At 59.7% G+C, this 20,778-nt stretch overlaps 2 protein-coding genes across 4 annotated transcripts in view; one reads left to right on the forward strand and one right to left on the reverse strand.

Moving 5' to 3' along the window:
* Positions 1–20,778, reverse strand: part of NACC2 (NACC family member 2) — a 70,390-nt gene that overhangs the window by 34,182 nt on the left and 15,430 nt on the right. The window contains exons 2-3 of one of the 3 annotated variants that reach the window (XM_047768910.1): positions 12,136–12,218; positions 556–1,513 (exon numbers count right to left, since the gene is read on the reverse strand). In XM_047768910.1, the coding sequence (XP_047624866.1) occupies positions 556–1,450 (895 nt within the window). In that variant the 5' untranslated portion in view covers positions 1,451–1,513; positions 12,136–12,218. Of the gene's footprint in view, positions 1–555; positions 1,514–2,700; positions 2,807–12,135; positions 12,219–20,778 lie in introns of those variants that run through there. The other 2 variants (XM_047768913.1, XM_047768912.1) reach the window with 2 other exon arrangements.
* LOC125120962 (basic proline-rich protein-like) lies at positions 1,449–6,813 on the forward strand. Its single transcript, XM_047769303.1, has 6 exons — positions 1,449–1,757; positions 4,511–4,682; positions 5,256–5,290; positions 5,801–5,938; positions 6,221–6,334; positions 6,685–6,813. The coding sequence occupies exons 1-6, from the start codon at positions 1,449–1,451 to the stop codon at positions 6,811–6,813; spliced, it is 897 nt and encodes a 298-aa protein (XP_047625259.1).

Raw genomic sequence — 20,778 nt, forward strand, 5'->3', positions numbered from 1 at the left:
ACATGGGACGGCCCAGGGGGATCTGGCCTGAGCGGCCGGTGGGGAAAGGGCTGAGGTCAAAGGCAGCCTCAAAGGTCCCTTCACAAACAGGGACCCGGAGGCCTCGAGCAGGGGAGGCACCAGCCTGGGTTACACAGCACGCTGTGAAGCCTCAGGCAGGTCCCTGGTCCACTGAGGCCCTCAGTCTCTTCATCTGTCCAGGGAAGGCCAGGGCCCCGTCCCACAGGTTACACTGCAGCTGAACTGGCCCGTGGCCTCCCGCCTCATCCCGGACCAAGTGAGAAGTCCTTGGCTGAGGCCCTGCGCGTCAGCCCCAGGCCCTGCTCCTGCCGGCTCGTCCGGCCGGGGCTAGGGGACTGTCCCCTGCACACCGCCAGCGCAGCGGCCGCCCTGGGCTGTCCAGGGCCCGGATGTGCCCGTCTTCCCGCCAGGCTGCGAGGGCCGCGGGGCAAGGCAGGTTTGCCTCGGGGCCCACGCAGGGTCTGGAGGTCCACCCGAGCCTGGGGGTGGGCGGGCGCCGGGGCGGCGTGGGGCCAGGCCCCCACCGCGCGTTACCTGCGTAGCTGCCCGTGGCCTTGATGTACATCTGGCCGTACTGCTCCTCCACCATGGTGTCGTAGGCCTCGTCGTCCTCCTCGTCCTCCTCGTTGTGGTAGGACGTGGGGCTGTCTGTGGTGGGCAGGCTGCTGGCCCCCGGGCTGGTCCGCTCTCCCTGGGAGTAGGGCGCCTGCTGGATGCTGGGGATGAGGGTGGCCAGGCCGGGCACCCCGTAGTAGGAGACCCGGGGCAGCTTGAGAGGGGCCGTGCCCGCCGCCCCCATCGGGCCCGCCGCCACCGGCGCGCCATCCCGGGGCCCCGTCTCCAGCGGGCGCTTGGGGGCCAGGCCCGGGCCGGCGGCCAGCGGCAGCTCCATGGCTTCGTGCTTCACTCGGGTCAGCAGCGGGATGGGCACGGAGGGGGACACGACGAAGGGGGGCGCGGCGGCGGCGGCGGCGGCGGAGGGCGGCGGGTTGCAGGGGCTCTGGGGCTCGGAGCCGGCGTCCTCCATCACGGCCGTCTGCGAGTCACAGTGGGGCGAGCTCACCTTGAACATGAGGTCTGTGCCGCGCTCCACGATGTGCTGGATCTGCAGGAAGCCGGCCGTGTACATGACCACGAGCTGCTCGCTGGCCGCCATGGTCAGCCTGCCCGTGTAGCAGAAGGACAGGATCTGCTGGAAGCAGGCGGGCGGCACGGTGCCCGGCAGCTCGAAGGCGCTCTTGCTGTTGCCGCTGAACAGGTCGCGGAAGTAGAGGCTGCTGGCGGCCAGGACGGCCCGGTGGGCCTTGAAGGCCTGGCCCTTGACCACAATGGACACATCGCAGTAGAGGCCCAGCAGACGCTGCTCGTTGAGGCAGCCGAGCACGGTGTTCCCGAAGTTGGGAATCTCGATGTGCAGCATCTGCGACATGGCGGGCGGGCGCTGCGGGCTGGCCTCGGACTCTCAGCGCGGGAGCGGCCGAGCGGGGCACATCTGCCGGAGAGAGGGCGCGGGAGAGCCCGCGGTCAGTGCCCGTCCGGAGGACCGAGCTCCCGCCGCCGCCGCCGCCCCCCCCACTGCCCCGAGCGCCCGGTGCTCCCTCTGGGCACCCCCACCCCCGCCGCCCCCCGCCGCCCCGGCCGCAACCAGCCAGACCAGGTCTCGCGGCCCCCCTGGCCTTCGGCTGGACCCCAGCCGAGCCGTCAACGGTGCCCAGGACACGAGACGCTCCCGCCAGGTCCCAGCCAGGAGGGTGCCCGCCACACCACCCTGGGCCGCGCATGAGCCCCCAGGGCTGGCAGAGACCCCGTCCTGGCAGAAGACAGGAACAGGGACCAGGAGGGGGGACAGGGCGGTTCGACGGCGCTGCCGGAGGGGCGAGGGCGGCAGGCCTGCATCTGCAGAGCACCCCTCTCCCGGGAAAAAGTTAGCAGCCAAGGACCACTCCCCACCTTCCCCCAGGGCGGCGGGGGAGCAGAGGGGGAGTGTTGGGGTCTCTCGGAGGCTTTGGTTTCGGTTTGCTGTTGCGCTTTTCCCTCGGAGCAGCTGCGCAGGGGGCCCGCAGGAGGGGGGGTTCTGCCCCCGCCGGTGGAGAAGCCGCCCCCTTGGGCCTCTGGAGGGGCGGAGGGGGGGCCGCCCAGGGAAGTGAGCCGAAGCTGGGAGAACTCGGCGGCTCCCTCACCTCTGCTCCCCCTCCGGGCCACGGCCAGGGGCTCCCCTGGCCGGCAGCATCCCCGGCCCCCAACTGCCAGCTGGACCGGAGTTGGGAGCCTGTCGCAGCCCCACCTGCCCGCCCGGCCCCCCAGCTCCTGACGCTGGCCAATCCCTGCTGGCTCGTTCCCAGCCCAGGTGACTAGAGGGGTCGTGGGGAGACGGGGGAGGGCAGGGCAAGGGCTCGGCGCTGCCGGCCCCCAGCGCCGAGGGTCCGATGCCCGACTCGGACGGCGGACGGGCCGGAGAAGGCGCCGGCCCAACTCCGCGCAGTCAGCGCCCGTACAAAGGGCCGCTCTGTCCCGCGGGAGCAAAGTGAAGGCGACCGCAGAGGCGCCAGCGGGAGGAGGGCGGAGCGCCGGACCGGCCGCCGCAGGAGTTGGGCAGGTGGGCGGCTGCTGGGCAAGGGGGGGGGGCCCGCAGTGCCCCCGCTGCGGAGAAGTTGCCGGCCTGGCCGGCAGGGGACCTACCTTCGGCCGTTGCCGCTGTGGCCCCGGCACTGCCCGCTCAGCCTGGCAGGGGCAGGCTCGCCCGCACGCCGGCCGCCCGCAGCCGCCAGCTGCTCCGGGAATGCAGCAAACGGAGCGGGAGCCCTTGGGGTGGGGAGGGCGCGAGGAGCCGGAGGAGGAGGAGGAGGAGGAGGAGGAGGAGGAGGAGGAGGAGCAGGGCAGAGAGTCTCGGCGCTGGGCTCGGCTCAGCTGCACCCAGCCCGGCTCCCGGGGCAGCGCACAGCATCTAAATGAAGAGGCCGGATGCAGACGGACATCCAGGCAGCTCTCGGGAATGAATAGCCGCCTTTGATTTGGGAGCCGAAGTAAATGCCAGCTCCCAGCCCCGGCTTTAAAAACAGTGGAGTGTTGGTGCCAGAGGAATGCACGGCTCCGGGTGTTGGTACAAGACAGACTTTTGATGACTCACTGCAATGCAAACAAAGATGGCAGAAATACTGTACTGGACGCGGAGAGACGCCTCGCGGTGCCACGGCAACTGAGACAGCCTGGAAATTTATAGTGCAGTTTTGCATATGAATTACCCAGTAAACTGCCACCCTGCCATCCTGTACAGCCCGGGTGTCAAAGCATTTAAACTATTCCAAACAGTCTGCAGGGCTGGCAGAGCCGTCGAACTCCTCCAGGGCGGGCGGGGCTGGGGGGGGGGAGGGGGAGGAGGCCAGGGGGTCAGGGCAGAAGCTGGTGACGGAGGGGGCCCAGCGGGGAGGAAACGGAGGGAGGTGAGAAAATGAGGCAGAAAGGAGAGAGCAAGGGGCTGGGGCCGGGGGCGGCGGGGGGCGGGGGGGGGTGTTTGTGCAGAAACGGACAGAGAAGTCCAGTGCCCCTTCCCTCGGCGTCCGCCCGCCTCCTTCTCCTTGGGGTCCCAGAGCAGCAGCCCCAACCAGTGCAGCTCCGGCTCCCCCATTCCACTCACCCACATAGTCACCTGGTTGCCCAAACTCCCCAGAGGGCAGCTCCCCTAAAGAAGTGCAACTTTGTGACTGCAGCTGGGGCCAGGCCCACAGTGTCCAGCAACCAGGAGCCCCCAAAGGACCAGCCCTGATCCCTGATGGACCAGCCCAGAGAGGAGGCAGCAAAGCCACGGCCCCAGGGTCCAGGGTCGGCCCTCTACCGAGCCTTTCTTCTGGGGCGGGGGGTGGGGGTGGGGGTGGCTGTGCCACATGCTGCCCATCCTGCTTCAGAGGATGGCACCTCATTCCAGGCTCAAGCCACTACCTGCTGGACCGTGTGGGCCTGGCCTGCCTCGGTTTCCCTGCCGGTCACCAACGGTGACAGCCGCAACAAGAGACAGGGTTGAGACCGGAGGTGGCCAAGGCCCCGTCCCCTGCAGATCCAGCGTCACCGTCAGGACCTGAGAACTGGCCCTGGTGGCTGGAGCCGGGAGGAGGCCGGGCCACGGGCAGCACCCCTCCCGCTGCCCCCCCAAGGCATCCGGAGAAAAAGAAAGAGCCATCTGGCGCCCCCCCCCCCCTTCACACACCGTGGGCTCAGCTCCGAGACCAGATAAAAAGCCGCTGAACGGAGAGCGGGAGGAAGTCCAGGTGCGGGGAAGCCGCCCAGCGCGTGGAGCGGCGGGGCGGCCGGCAGAGGCGGCTTTGTGCCTCCTCCATGGGGTTGGGGCAACTCACGGGGTGATGGCAAAACAGGCCTGCCTGCAGAGCGCTCACAGACACGGCCCCTGCTTGGCACTCTGGGGATCCGGGGGGCTGTGTGGGCAAAGGGGAGCGGGGCTTGGCCGGCCTCCTCCTCGGCGTGGCCCCCATCGCAGTACCAGCCGGGCTTCAAGTCCGGCCTCGGCTCTCGGCCACCGGGTGATCGTGCCCAGGCCTCAGCCCCTCCTCACCTGCACCTGGACGAGATGCACCAGCCCCGGGGGCGCCTGGCGAAGGAGGGCCCTGCCCTGCGTGCTGGGGCACAGGCCTCGCCCCGCTGCCCTTGGGGTGCCATCTATACACTGTGACGCCCACCTTTACCTGGCCTTGGGCCAGAAGCCTGTCGGGACCCCAGGTAAGCTGCGTGGGCCTGGTGGTTCCCCCCCCCCCGCCCCCCGTCCCAGGGCCTAGAAGCCCCCTGGCCTCACCGATGAGGGGCTGGGCCTCGGGCTGGGGGTTGTGGGCCCAGCTTCCGGTGCCCACCCAGCCACAAAGCGGGACAGGCGGGGCCCAGGTGGAGTCAACGTGGACACTCAGAGGTCGAAGGACCCGTGGGGCCCGTGATGGTAGAGAAGGGCCCGCCCCGCCTCCGCTGCCCCCCCCCCCCCACCGCCCCCCCCACGAGCACTCCCTCTGCCGGCTGAGGACCGGCCTCCTGGGGACAGAGCGGCTGCCTTCAGGCCCTCTGCAGGGAAGTCCTCCAGGGGCCACACATGAGTTTGTTGAGGCCAGGGCGGGCCTGCCCAATGCCTGATGAGCATTTAACCCAGCTGGGGAGGGCCGGAAGGGAGGGGCTGTGCTGCCCAGGGGCACACAGCACAGCGGGGAGGCCCCCCCCCCCCGAAACGGCCCTGGTCACAGGCCCTCAGCCCTCACCGCCAGAAGCCCCCCAGAGGGTGAGGTGGGGTCTCCTGAGCCAGAAGGGGCTCTTCTGCATGAGAAGGGGTGGCCGGGCCTGGCTGGTAGCAGAGGTTGCCAAGGTGCAGCGGGCCCCAGTCCCCAGACCGTCCCAACTGCCCAGGGCTGGGCAGGGAGGAGCCAGGTTCTGAACCCAGAGCAGGGGATAGTACGAGGCCTGCGGAGCTGTCCCTTTCAGAAGCGGGTCCTGGCTTCTGCTGGGCACCACCCCACATGCCAGGCCTGGTGCCAGCCACCTCAGACGCAGGTTCTGTGACCTCGAACAAGGGGCCCCGCGTCTGGGATGCTCTCCTGTCGATGGGGCCAGGTTCACCCTCTGAGGGTGACCACAGGGTCAAAGGAACCAGTGTTAGGAGAGGGGCTCGGCCACAGCCCGTAAGCGGCACCTCGGTGGCCCTGCCTGCCGGGACCTGAGTGGGAGGGCGGGGGTCCAGGTGGGCGTCTCCGTCAGCCCCCAGCCTGTCTACGTCCCCGTCTGCACATCACAGGCCTGCGACCCAGGGCTGGGGCCAGAGCGTTCGCCCAGCGGGGACCACGCTCCCCCTGGAAGGTGCCGACGCCGCCGGCTCCCGGGGGATGGGCACAACCGGCCCTGGTGTCGCCGTGTCCTCAAGCCACCTGTGCAGGTGAGGCTGCAGCCCCACGGCCCAGCCTGGGACAGCCCAGTGCGAGCTGGTTTCAGGTTGCTTTCTTAGAAGCCTCGGCCCAGAGCAAGAACAAAGCTGAACTTTAAGACAAAAGAATAAAACAAAGGCTTGGTTTACACACCCAGGGCTGTGAAAGCAGGATGAGCCTCAGGCCAGCCCCTCGAGAGGCGGCCAGAGAGGAGACGGGCCAGGGGCCTCAGGGGGCCTCAGATGCAGCCTCCTGGCCCAGGCCTGCCCCCCCCACGTGACCCCTTTTTCCAGGGCCTCCGTCTGCCCATCCCCCGCGACCCAGGCAGGACGACTGACTCGGGGATCCCCCGCGGCAAGACTCGAGGGCCGTCCACTTACAGAAGGTTCTGGAGAGCCAGGGGGAACGTCAGGGATCCCTACCTTTGGTTTTTTAGTTTTCTCTTTTTTCGTCTTTGGAGGGCCGCACCCACGGCATATGGAAATTCCCAGGCTAGGGGTCGAATCGGAGCTGTTGCTGCCGGCCTACACCACAGCCACAGCAACGTGGGATCCAAGCCGTGTCGGCGACCTACACCACAGCTCATGGCAACGCCAGATCTTTAACCCACGGAGCGAGGCCAGGGATCGAACCCGCAACCTCGTGGTTCCTAGTCAGGTTCATTTCCCCTGCGCCACAACGGGAACTCCACGGGATCCCTATCTGTTCATCCCGGCCATCCTCAAAGCCGCTGCCCCACGGAACCCGTCCCCTCAAGATGCCCTTCCGAATGGAACCCACTCAGGGAACCCCCAGCTGGTGCTCCTCAGCCAGCGTCCAGCCCCTGCAGCCGGCAGCCTCCAGGGAGCCCCGCTCCACGTGGACTCCACAACCTCGCCCGGAATAAGCGGGGGGTGGGGGTGGGGGTGGGGGTGGGGGGTCCTCTTCCCTGAGGACCCTCCCTCAGGGATGGCTGGGATCCAGGCCCTGGGGTTAGAGATGGTCAACCCTAGGCACCTCCCAGCCCCCTGCCAGCAGGGCAGCCCACAGAGGGTCAAGCCAAGATGTGGGGCTTCGGGCCCCAAGAGCTGCAGACAGGTGTGCACACAGGGGCCGAGGGAGCCTCAGGGTGGCGGTGTCCGTGTCCCGGAAAAGCCCAGCTGCTCCCCGCCCTCCCACGCCTACCCAGACCCTAAAGAGCTTCCTGTGGGGGGTGGGGGGGGCGCTCGAGGCAGAGGAATGCAGCGTGTCATTTCTCAGGATCACTACCAGCAAGGGAAAGAGAGGCGAGATAAATTAAATTAAATTAAATTATTTCGCAGGATTTAATTTTACCAATCTAATAAGAGGTCTGGACCTCGGCAGGCGCACAGCCATTAAACACACCCGCCGCGGCACGACGAAGGAGGGGCAGGTGTGCCAGGAAATACTCTGATGGGAGGGAAAGGAGCCGCTCTCGCCACCTGCCTTCCCCACCCCGGCAGAGGGGCCCGTCGCGGGGCTGCCCCACTGCCTGGCCACCAAGCCCTGCCAGGTCAGGACCTCAGGAGAAGCCAGCCTGGCAACGGGGACACCTGCTATAAAGCAGGTGCTCTGGAGCTGCCGCGAGGCCCCAGCAGCCTCATCCCCCAGGACAGTGTCCGGCCAGGAGGTGGGCGGGTTACTCAGAGCCAGTGCCACCGCAAAGGGCACCTCAGACACGAGGCATACCAGCCGGGCTGCTGAGTGCCAGGCGGTCAGGAGGGCATGAGGGGGTGGGGGAGGCTCAGGATGGCGGGCAGCAGAGCAACTAACTGCCCAGGGGAGGCGCGCACACTCGCTCGCACCCCCCGGTGCCCAAGAGAGGCTCTGCCTTGGCTGTGCAGCTCTGCTTCTCTGCAGGGTAAAGAGGAAGCACCTGCACCCCCTCCCCGCCCCCAGAAACCAGGTGGAGCCTGAGGTTTGCACCAAACTTTAACACATGAGAAAGGGAGGCTGGCCGCCACCAGGGAATGCCCAGGCAGGGAGAAGCAGGGCTCCAGGGGAGGGTCTCGGCTGCCAGCAGCCCCTCCCCAGGGTCCCCACCTGCGTGCTCACCTCCCAGCCCCGCCGCCTCCAGACGAGGGCAGACAAGGGGAGGCCCAGGCCACGGGCGGGTCGGGGACCCGGTCACCATCCTCCCCAGCTTCCCGCGTTCCACACCCGCCCCCATCCCGGCGAGTCAGGTCATCAAGCAGACGAGGACTGGCCGGGCCGGACAGAGGCCCACGGAGGCCGGCACCTGCCCCAGGGCCGCAGAGGTGAGAGCGCCACCTCAGCCTCCACGCTGGCTGGCGTGGGCCCAGGCCTCAGGGTCACACAGGTCCTTGGCTGCGGCCCACCCAGCAAGACCACCCCCCTTGCCCCCCCGCCAGCTCGCAGAGCCTGACAGGCGGAGGCCAGAGGCCTCCCACACTGAGCCAGGCACCTGAGCAGCTCCGCCCAGACCACAGCCTGGACGCATCACGCGTACAAGCCGGTTTTAACTGCACTAACAAATGTTTGCCTGGAATCCTTTTTTTTTTCAAACAGAGAAGGGCAGCCTGCCAGAATGTGCCAATTCAAAAATGTGCTTATGGGACCTTCCCCTGCCGCCCCAAGGAGAGAGCCACAGATGCGGGCTGGTCCTCAGAGAGGCGGGAGCACAGACACAGGTTCCCCACCGGGCCCTCCAGACGGCACCCAGCAACCCCCCCCCCCCCCGCAAGGGTCCAGGGCACCAGGCGGGGCACCAACAGCCAAGCCCCATCAGCCCCACCGGCCACAGGACCATGGGGTGGGGCGTCGCCTAGCAGAGGGACAGCGGGCCCTGTGTCTGTCACATGGCACATGGCCCCCACACTGGGCTCTGGCGAGGGTACTGTCTAGGGGTCTGGGTGGCCCCCTGCCCCATGTCCACGGGGACCATGCAGCCTGTGGCTCCTTCTGACATGCCAACGGCCACCCACACACCAGCCCCCGACCCTCCACTCGAAAACTGCAACTTCAGTGCGGGTAACGGGTGGGGAGCCAACACACAGGGCACGAACCTCAGCAAACACCAACAGTTGGCCCAGGCGGAGCGGAGCGGCCCCCAAGCCTGCGGCCCACCATGCACCCCGATGAGTCCACGGCCAGCCGGGAACCTCTTCCAGAAGGCTTGCAAGGAATTAAGCTGTGTGTTGAGCAGAGCCGACACTCTCCCGCCCGTATTTATAATTTAAATAATGTAAGCTGGAAGAGGGTCCCCCTCGGGCATAGTTTAGTAACTTAAAAAGCCAGCTCCCAGCTGGCAGGCGGCACCCTTCTCCTCCCTTCGGAGCTGAGGCAGGGTCTCCCCCTGGCACCCCAGGCTGGGGGGCAGGCCAGGCCCCCGGGGCGGGCGCTGAGAGCAGGGGCTGCCCAGGCCATCCCTCCTCGGGTCCCCGCACCACCCTGCGGTCTCCTCGTGGGCCTGCAGGTGTCCTCGAAGCGGCCAGGTCCCTGGCAGAGGACGGAGGGGACGAGGGCCCGTGCCCACCGGTCACCCAACTCATTAAAGACAGCGCCTCTGCACACACGACCGTCTTTAATATTCATAGCTCTGCTCATCTGCATATCATGCCATAAATAGTCGAGGTAAAACACAAAGATCCCTGCATTTCTAATTATGCTTAAAAATCTCATGTAAATCAGACCGACACAGAAATACTAAATCAGCCGCTGGGGCGGGCGGTGGGGCAGGGGGATTACGCTGAGATGGGGCCACAACACACCAGCCCTCACCTCCATGCGCGTGACAGTGGGGCCCCGGGCCACGCCCCAGCCATCCTCACCCAGGGCGGCCCAAGAGAGAGACACCACAGCACCTCAGGGACCCTGCCACCCATGCCCCTAGGGCCGGCCCGCCTGTCCCACCTTCTCCCAAAGGGGTCCCTGCACCTTCTCCCCTCTCCCCTGGGGACACCAGGCCAGCCACCCCACGCGGGCCCAGGTCTGGCACCGCCCCCTACCCGACCCTCAGGGTCAACCTTCTGGATGCTGTGGTCCGGCTCCCGGAAGCACCTGACTCAGTGGATGGGGCCCAGCCCCTGGGAGCAACGCCCCACCCTGGGGAGTGGGATTCGGCGGGCACACCACTGAGCTGGGCACAGGGCTGGACGTGACGGTGGGCTCCAGCTTGCCTGGCAGCACAGGTCTGGGTGGGCTCTGCCTTCTGGGTCCAGCCCCCTGTCTGCAGGGAGACGCAGTGGAGGGGCTACAGAAGAGAAGGTTCTGGGCCACCCAGAGCCCCATAGAGCACCAACCCCCACAGGCGGGCACGAGAGGGCATCCGGGACCCCCCAGGTGGCACTGACACAGGGGTCTCAGGGTCCCTGAGGGCTGCACTGCAGCTGGGACATGGGGGTGCCTAAGGGCAAAGCGGCCCCCAGCGTGCCCAGGAGGTGCATGAGCCCAGCGGGTGACCACCCCTCCACGCGCTGCCTGCCTCCCTCCCTCCCCTCAAGCAGACCCCGTCTGCCGGTCAGCCCGGGCACTAGCGCTGGGCACACCCCTCACCCTGCCCTGGGCCCGGCCCCCTACAGGCAGCCTGGAGTCGGGGCTCTGGCTGGCACACCCCTGCCCATCCCGGGGAGCAGGGGCGGCTGCCTGTGGACCTGCAGGAGGCACAGGCCCGAGTGACACGGGGGTTACCCCGCTCTGCCTTTAGAAAGAGACGCAGAGATGCCTGCTGCCCGCATCTGCCTGGCATCGCGCCCAGACCTATTTTTAAGCCCATTTACTAGAAATCCCACAAATTAAAGGAAATACGGATAATGCAGTAAGAATCCTGGGGGCCAAATAAAAGCTACACATAATTGTCCTCGTGCTCCAGTGTGAGGATCTCAACCACAAAACCAGATCTTCCCAAAGCGCCCCTGCAACTCGGGCGCCACGCGTGAGGGAGGAAAGCCGGGGGCTCACCCGGGGGGCAGGCACGGGCCGCGGCCCAGGGCGAGGCCATAAAAGGCACCTACTGATACGGAAAAAAACGCCCCTAAGTGCCAACACCCAACTTCATGGCCCGGGAATGCTGATCGCCGGGGGCTACCGACGGCACGCACGCCCCGCAAGGCCCTTCGCAGGGCAGACGGGCGTGTGTGTGGCGGGGGCGGGGGAGGGGGGCGATGTCCCCACATCCTCTGCCCTGAGATGGCACCATTCATCTTGAGCTGACACACGGTGGGGACACGGCCCCCCCCAAAGATGCACAGATTTCTCTCCATAGAAAAGACACCCCCACAGGCTGCAGGGTTCACACTGCAGGACCTGAGCCGGTGTGGGGTCAGGCCTGGCAGGTCCAGGAGACCCCTCCCCGGGCGCCCACCCTGCCAGCTCCCTGGTGGCGAGGTCCACACAGCCGCAACACGCACTCTCTCGCGTCGGTTTACAACCGTTGAACCACCGCACCTGACAGGTGCCCGTGGACTCGCCCGCAGAAGCAGGTCGAGTGGGTTGCTGGCCAAAGCCCACCTGTCTGCATCCTCACTGTGGTTTGGGCCACACCCCTTTTCCGCAGTGAGGACCAGGGGTTCCTAGGCCCCCTCGGCTGGTCTCAGCCACGGGGGCCCGACATTCCGGGCCGAGCACAGGGACCCTCAGAAGGGGCGATGGGGGCGTCTTGTCTGTCCCCACCAGTCATCTGTCTGTCTATTCCTCCCGCAAGGAAACAGCTCAGCCCCCTGCAAAGGAAAACGTCTCTCAGAGACGTGGAGCAGAGCTGTTTTCGTGCTTGCTCCTGACCCAGGGCTGAGGCTGCAGGTTCCCTGAATGCGGGAGCCCTGTGTTCACCCTGACGGGGGACTGTCTCCCCCTCTGAAGGGGATCCGTGAATCACAGACGCTCTTAAAGAGCTGTGTCCTCACGGGCACCCTCATAAGCAATTTTATAAACCTAGTATTTTCAAAATCCCCATTTAGGGGGAGGGGCCCTTTTCAGAGAAGCTACTCGCTCAAAAACCACTCCCAGGTAAGATCCCAAATTCCCGCCATCAAAGGACAAATCAGGCTGCTCTGATAACGGGTTAAAAGGACAACACGACGCAGTCCCCCCTGATTTTTAAATCCAGTGCATATTTTATTTTCAAGACCTGGGTGTGTTTCCTCTTGGGCAAAGTGGTTCATCTGATCAACTCCACACACTGTTTCAACCAGAGAGGCTGGCATTACTTTCGCGGGATGATGAAAAATAGAAAATAAAAAAGTCCACTCACTGAAGAATTCTGGCAAACTGGTACCGACGTTGATTGCAAGAGACGTCCACTTCCCACGGTACTGGACGGCTGCTTTCAAACTTCTGACAGATAAAAATAACAACACAAAAACAATAAGCAAAAACACGCACCTCTGGCAGACGATAATTCTGCCACGCCACCTGCCACCTGAAAACACGAAACGCACAGACAACACGGAAAAACACTCAGCACATAAAAAGCACTCGGCAAACCAGGAATGGGGAGGCTCCCTCAGTCGGAGACAGGACGTGAGTGAAAACACCCCAGCCAACATCACAGCCCGTGGGCAAGGACCCACACCCCGCAGGTCCCAAGTCCTGGGGAAGGCTACTAGGCAAGAAAATGACACGGGGAAGAGAAAAACTAACTCTATTCCTGGATGACATGATCTTGTACCAAGAAGATTCCAAGGAATCCACCAAAAGGCCATCCGAACAATGGCACGACTGCAGGATAGAAAGACTGCAGGATAGAAAATCCACAGATCAAAATCAAACGCACTTCCACACAGTTAAGAAGTTCAGCAAGAAATTCTACTTACGATGACATCCAAAAAGTATAGAATACGTAGGAATAAATTGAACAAACTGAACAAGGGTAAAACCTTACTCTTTGAACACTGCAGAACGGGAGTTCCCTGGAGGCTCCCTGAGCCAAGGCTCGGACGTCGTCATTGCTGTGGCGCGAGTTGGATGCCCAGGCAGGGAACGTCCACACATGCCACGGGCGTGACCAAAAAGAAAACAGTCAAACAAACAAACAAACTGCAAAACTTGGCTGAGAGAAACTACTGTAAAGCGAGGACCACCTCCCGCCCCGTCTGCAGAGTCCATGCGACCCCAAGCCAAGCCCCAGGTGACATCTCTGTAGAAACGGACAAGCCAATTCCCAAATGCCCACGGGAGTGCAAGGGACCCAGAACAGCCAACACAACAGTGAACAAGAACAAAATCAGAGCACCCACACCTCACGATTGACAAAATGACTACAGGAAGTGCCCTGTGGCGCAGCGGCTCAAAGAGCTGGTGCTGTCACTGCTGTGGCACAGGCTGGATCCCCGGCTCAGGAATTTGTGCATGTCTTGGGCTCAGCCAAAAAACAACCACAAAAAGCTGATGAAAACATGGTCAGATTGTGAAATGCTGCCGCCACTTTTGGAAAACAATCTGCCACTTCTTCAAAAGGTTAAACAGAGAGTTACCACGTGAGCCAGCAATACTGCCCCTAAGCACCTCCCCAGGAGGAGTGAATGCACACGTCCACCCCAAAACGTGTGCCCGAATGCCCACCGCAGCATCACGCGTAAGAGCCAAAGTGTGGGAACAACCCAGATGTCTGTCCCTGGAACAATGGATAAACAAAGTGTGGTCTAGCCATACAATGAAATATTGTTCGGCCATGAAAAAGAATGCAGTACTGATTCATGCGCCAACATGGGTAAACCTCAAAACATGATAGGCAAACCAAAAAAAGCTAGCCACAAAAGGCCGCTGGTTGTATGAGTCCATTTATATGAAATGTCCAGAACAGCCAACTTATAGAGACCTAAAGTAAGCCGGCGACTGCCTAGAACTAGAAGCAGCAAAGATTGGCGAGGGAGGGAGGGAGGGAGGGAGGGAAAGACAGGGACGGCTGAAAGGTAGAGGGTTTCTTTTTGGAGTGATGAAAACGCTCTAAAATTGATTAGGATGGTTACAGAACTATGAATAGACTAAACACCCCTGAACTGTACACTGTTTGGTCGATTACATGGCATGGAACTGCATCTCAATAAAGCTACTATTTCTTAAAAACAAAGATACAGCAAGATGAGAATTTTCAAATGTTCAAGTGACCCACAGGAAGGCGAGAAAAAAAAGAGCAGAGACATAAACAACCAAGAACAAAGACAAAAAACAAAGCGGCAGATTAAGCTCCGACACACCAATCATTCCATTAAATGTAAGCGGCCCAAAAAGACCAACTGAAAGACCAAGATCGGCACAGCAGGTTTTTGAAAGGCTCAATTCAACTGCTGTCAACAAGAAACTCACTTCAAAGAAAGGCAAGTTTTTTAAAAAGATAGACAAAGATAAATCAGGCAAACATGATCTATCATGCAAAAAGATAGATCATGCAAATCGTGAAAAAAAAGGGCGGCTCTGTTCATATCAAATACAGCAGATTTCAGCGCAAAGGAAATTATCAGAGACAGAGAGGGACATTTCACAAAGATCAGGGGGTGCTTTATGCCAAGAACACAGAGCAATCGCACGCACGTAGCAGACAAGGGAACGGCAAAATACATGAAGTACAAACTCGCACAACTACAGAAAGAGACAAAACCACAATCAGAGTCGAGGACGTCAAAAATCCTCTGGACAACTGATAGAACCAGACAGGTAACAAAGCTACAGGGAACTAAACGTCAGCAGGATCTGACTGACACTGACCGCAGCCTCCACCCCAACACGACAGAACACACACCTTTTCAAGCGCCCGTGAAACCTACACCAAGATAAGCAATGTCCTGGGGCGAGAAACAAACCTCAAGAAATGGAAAAGAAATGAAATCATACAGAGCGTCTTCTGGAACAATGGTGGGATCCCATTCGGACTCCGTAACAGGAAGCCAACAGGGTCAGAGCTCCCGTCGGGGCTCAGCGGAAAGGAATCTGACTCATATCCATGAGGACGCGGGTTCGATCCCGGGCCTCGCTCCGTGGGTCAAGGATCTGGCGTTGCCATGAGCTGTGGTGCAGGATCCCCTGTGGCTGTGGCTGTGGCAACAGCTCCAATTCGACCCCCAGCCTGGGAACCTCCATACGCTGTGGGGGTGGCCCTAAAAAGACAAGAAAAGAAGAGAGACAGGGAAACCTCAAAACACCTGGAAGCAAGCAGCAATACCTGTACGTCACCCTTGTGCGAGAGAGGAAGCCTCAAGGAAACTGAGTTGAAAGGCCATGAAAATATGACGCATTGGAACGCGTGGGCCCCACGTAAGAGCCGTGAGGAGGGCACAACACAGAGTCCCTGCCCGACAAAGAAGCCCAGGAGTCGAGTCCATACGCTGAGCTCTCATCCCAAGAACCTAGAAAAAGAACCAAAGACACCGAGACACAAGCCGGAGGAAGCAAAATTCCTCCGGCTTGGATAAGAGCAAAATTCAATGAAACTGAAAGGAGAAAAACAGCAGAGGAGCAGACCAATGGAAGAAGGAGCCGGTCAAACGGACACCCCTCTAGCAAGAGCGACAGAAAAGAGAGAAAAGACCCATTAATTGCCAGTCTCAGAAACGTAACAGCTGAGATCACCACACACCCTCAGGTGGCAAAAGAACAAGAAGGGAACCACGGAACAACGCTACCTCATAACCTTGACAGCCTAACGCAAGGAACCAAGCAGGCGGGCAGGGGAACCCAGCACAATTCACCCAACGTGGAGGAGGAGTCCGTCAAAGAGCCTTCTACGCACTTTCTGACGACCAAATCTTTCATTGGAAAAGTCTCAAAAAAGGAATCCGCTGGTGGCTCAGCAAGTTAAGGATCTGGTTTTGTCACTGCCGTGGGCGCAGGCTCGATCCCTAGCCCAGGAATTTGGCACGGCCAAATAAATAAATAAAAACAAAACCAATGACATTTAAAAAATAAATTAATTAATTAAAATTCTCAAAAAAACAAATCTTCTAAGCCCACGTGAGTTCCCTAGAGAAATCTACCAAACATTAAAGAAGAATTACCCCACATATATACAAACATATATACAAACTTTTCTAGAAAACAGAAGAGAAAGGAATACTTTCCAATTCATTTTATGCATTACCCTGATACCCAAAACCAAAGATGGTGCAAAGGAAGGAAACTACAGACCCAAGTCTCTCCTGATACAGATGCAAAAAATCCTCAACAAAATGTTAATAGATTTTAGCTCTAAATGAAAAGAATTATATACCGTGACCAAGTGGGACTTAGTCCAGAGAGACAAGCTGGTTCAATAGCTGAAAATCAATGAAACGAAATGAAAATATCATTCAATGCATAAGAAAGCTTTGACCATATTCAACATCCATCCATGATAAAAACTCTCAGAGGAGTTCCCGCCATGGCTCAGCGGCAACAAATCTGACTAATGTATCCATGAGGACGTGGGTTCGATCCCCGGCCTCGCTCCGTGGGTTAAGGATCCCGCGTGGCCGTGAGCTGTGGTGTGGGTCGCAGATGCGGCTCGGATCCTGCGATGCTGTGGCTGTGGTGTAGGCTGGTGGCTACAGCTCCGATTGGACCCCTGGCCTGGGAACCTCCATATGTCACGGGAGCGGCCCTAAAAAGACAAGAACGAAAACCAAAACCAAACCTCTCAGAGGACATGCCCCGCATCACACTGAGCAGCTACAGAAAGCGCACAGGTCAAAGCTCCTCCTTGCGGTGGGAGACACGGCGAGGACGTCGGGGGGCCAGTGCGGTGGGGCCAGAAAACGCACACAGAGTGGAAGGAGGAAATAAAGCTTCCTGTTTCCCGATGACAGGGTCGTCTCCAGGGACCAACCCAGGGAAGTGACAAAAACACAAAAACCTCCTAGAACAAATAAGTGACCCTATCAAGGTCACAGGATAGAAGATAAATTGTATTTCTATGTATCAGCAATTACTACAATTAAAAAACTCAACACCACCTACAATCACTCAAAAAATATACCTACTTGTTGGGCTGGACCACAATGGAAGATAAGAAAGGGAATGTCTGGGAGTTGCCATCGTGGCGCAGCGGAAACGAATCCGACCAGGAACCACGAGGTTGTGGGTTCGATCCCTGGCCTCGCTCCGTGGGTTAAGGATCCGGCGTTGCCATGAGCTGTGCTGTAGGTCACAGATGCGGCTCGGATCTGATGTGGCTGTGCCTGTGGTGTAGGCTGGCCTCTGTAGCTCCAATTAGACCCCTAAGCTGGGACCCTCCGTATGCCAAGGGTGTGGCCCTAAAAACAAAACAAAACAAAAAAGGCAAAAAAAAGAGAAAGGGAATGTGTGTATATGTGTGCCCGGGGCACTGCGTACAGCGGAAATTGGCACAACATTGTAAACCCACTGTACTTTTTAAAAAGATAAAAAAACAAAACGAAATGAAAAAAACACACCTCCTTGTAAACCGAGCAAAACATGGACAGGACTCGCGTGAGAAAAACTACAAATTACTGCTGAATGAAACGGGATGGAGGTAAATGGAGAGTCACACCGTGTCCACAGACGGGGAGGCAGTAAAGACGTCATTTCTCCCCCCAGTTGGACACAGATTCAACACAATACCTTTCCAAACCCCAGCTGGATGTTTTGCAAACCCAGACAAGATTATTCTAAAACGTATTCGGAAAGACAGAGGAACTAGAAAGAAGGGCTAAGACCACTTTGGAAAAGAGGGAAGGGGGAGGAATCGGTCAGCTGACTTTAAGATTACTGCACAGCCCCGGTGGCCCAGGCTGCACGGGGACACACAGGCCCCTGAGCCACCCTCCCCAAAGAGCCCGCACACACGCCCAGGCGACTTTTTACAACGATGCGGCGACAACCTGGAGGACACCCGGTCCTTTCGGCAAGTGGTGCCGGGGTAGGAGCAGGCCCAGAGGCAGAGGAGGGTCCTCGGCCCACCCTCGCACCGTGCAAAAATCAACCAGGGTGGATGGAGGACCTGAGCGTCTGCCGCAGAGCTGGAGGAACGCATCGCAGAAGGCCGCCGAGTCCAGGGCTTTGCAAAGCGTTTTCCCAGAAGGAAACTCTGGTGGACGGGGCCACGTTACCCAAATCTCCAAGGTCCGCTTCGGCAAGAGACCGTCAGGCAGGGGGCAGACGAGACCCAGGCCGGGAGGAGATACCTGCAAACCACGGGCCGACAGAGAGCCTCCGTCGCCACAAGGCGCAAAGAAACAGAATCTGGGACGAGACAAGGACACCCTGCTCACCACGCCCATTCAACACAGCCCTGAAGTCCTCGCCTCAGCAATCAGACAAGAAAAGGAAATAAAAGGGACCCGAAGTGGAAGGGAAGGGGTAAACCTGTCATTATATGCGGAGGGCGTGATCCCACGTATGTCTACACAACAGAAACAGACTCATAGACATAGAAAATAAATTTATGGTCACCAAATGGGACGGGGGGTGGAGATTGGGAATTTGGGATTAGCAGATATGTACTACTACATATAAAACAGGGACCAGCAAGGACCTACTGTAGAGCACCGGGAACTAGATTAAGTACCTCATGATAAACTGTAAAGGGGAAAAAACGAATACATATATAACCTATGATATACGTAAATATATAAATCACTTTGCCCTACCCCAGAAACTAACACAGCATCATCAATCACCTCTACTTGGATTTAACATCACAGAATACTGAGCAAAGGGAAAACCATTTACAGCATGTTAAGTGCACACACCCAACTATAAAACAGAACGGACGCTCAGAACCCAGGTTTGTACATAAATGACTGACCTACACACACATACCTGCTGGGGAAGAAAACTATGGCCAAAGTCGTGGAAACACTGCACGAAAGAGGACAGATGACACGTTAGCACACGAAAGAGGTCCCCCACTTGAGCCAATCACGACAACGAGATACTCAACACACCCACCAGAATGGCTGGAACAAAAAATCCTTAACCCACTGAGCGAGGCCAGGGGTCGAACCTGCGTCGTCATGGATCCTAGTCGGGTTCGTTACTGCTGAGCCACAGCGGAACTGCCTTCTCTGCTTTAGATCTGTACGCACCAGCTCAAGATTCCCCGACCACACTCCTTGCCACTTTAACAAGGCGTGAGAGGCGTGCGTGCACACACGTGTGCCCGGTGGCGGGGGGCAGGATCCTGACAGGTGTACTCTGGGTTTGCCCAGTGCGCTAAGTCATTTGTAGGACACGCGGGTCCCTGTCGTCTCCCTCTGCTCACCTGCAGCCTCTTTCCCAGGGAGTCGGTGGTTATGGAAATAAAAAGCCCCCCCGATAAAACGGGGCTGTGAGCAGGTGCTGCAGCGGCCAGGAAGCGTGGCTGCAGATCCAAGCACTGCAAAGGGTGTGTTTCCAGGGGCACGGGGACAAGAGGCATTTGGCCCGCGTGTGAAATGTCCGGCTGCCCCAGCTCACGAAGGGGACGAGGACAATCAAAACCAGAATGGACCCGGTGGCCCTCGGCAGGTCCACAGAGAGCGTCTTTCCCCCCCGACACGAGATGGTAAAACCTGGGCAAAATTAGCTTGGCTTTGATAGGCTTACTCATAAGACCTTTTTTTTTTTAGGTGCTTATGAATCCTTGGCTGCCAAGCATGTTATACTCTGGGCAAACGAGAAGCTGGGGTTCCGTGGAAGCAGTGGTGCGTGTTAGTGAACAGAGTCCGTGTCATAGCCACGTAAAGGGGCGGAGGTCCTTTGCGCCCTCCGACCGCTGATGCCGTCACCCCCGAGGGACTTTCAGTACTCTGCACTATGTCACCTCCTTGACACTTAAAAAAAAAATTTATTTTTATTATTTTTTTCCATGCCCGCGAACAGAAAAATTGCTGGGCTAGGGATCGATCCCAAGCCATGGCAGTGACAATGCCAAACCCTTAACTGCAAAGCCACCAGGGAACTCCCCTTGACTTTCTTTTCCTCTTCTCTCTTTAAGGCACCCACAGCACACGGAGGTTCCCAGGCCAGGGGTGGAATCAGAGCCGCAGCAGCCGGCCTACACCGCAGCCACAGCAACATGAGGTCCAAGCTGCATCTGTGATCTACACCGCAGCTCACAGCAATGCCGGATCCTGAACCCACTGAGTGAGGCCAGGGATCGAACTGCATCCTCACGGAGACAGACAGAAGTTCCCGGGCCAGGGATCGAACCTTTGCCACAGCAGGAACGTCAGATCCTTAACCCTCTGAGCCAGGGAGAACCAGGGAGCCCCTGAGGTTCCTGGACATGGGTCTGAGCCTCCTCAGGAAATGCAGAGAAATGGACCAGCTTCAGCAGCTGCTCCAGCCCGCCAGCTCCACAGGGTGCCTCTGAGCACCACGTGGGGTGATGCCAAAGCACGGGGAAACCCGCTTCGAGGGACAGAGGCTGGAAGTTAGGCTCACAAGGCGAGGCCGGCTGGTGCAGAGTGACTGTGCCCCTTCTGTGTCTCAGAAGGACAGCCCAGCAAGGCCACCGGGACCGCGTCAGTCTCCAGGGGCTGCGCCTCCGCTCCGCTTGCTCTCTGACATCAAGTCCGTCCCCGAGGGTTGCAAGCGGTGGCTTCTGCCCAGTAGAGAGAGAACCCCTGAGGGGTGGGGGTCCTGCCTGCGGGACACTCAGCAATTGTGTAACTAACCGAACAGCCTGAGTGCAACACTCTTTCTTCAGGGACTATAAATCCTGAGTTCCTCAAATGCTGGCTCACTGAGCGCTCCTGCTCAGACCAGGAAATACTACTTGGCCTTGAAAAAGAAGGGAGCCTGGAGTTCCTGCTGCGGCGCAGCGGCTGAAGGATCTGACTGCAGCGGCTCGGGTCGCTGCAGAGGCACAGGTGCCATCCCTGGCCCAGCACAGTGGGTTAAAGGACCCGACGCGGCTGCTGCTGTGGCCGGGATTCAATCCCTGGCCCGGGAACGTCCATATGCCGAGGGTGTGGCCATG

The sequence above is a fragment of the Phacochoerus africanus genome, chromosome 2 (genome assembly GCF_016906955.1).
Source record: "Phacochoerus africanus isolate WHEZ1 chromosome 2, ROS_Pafr_v1, whole genome shotgun sequence".
Classification (NCBI taxonomy): Eukaryota; Metazoa; Chordata; class Mammalia; order Artiodactyla; family Suidae; genus Phacochoerus; species Phacochoerus africanus.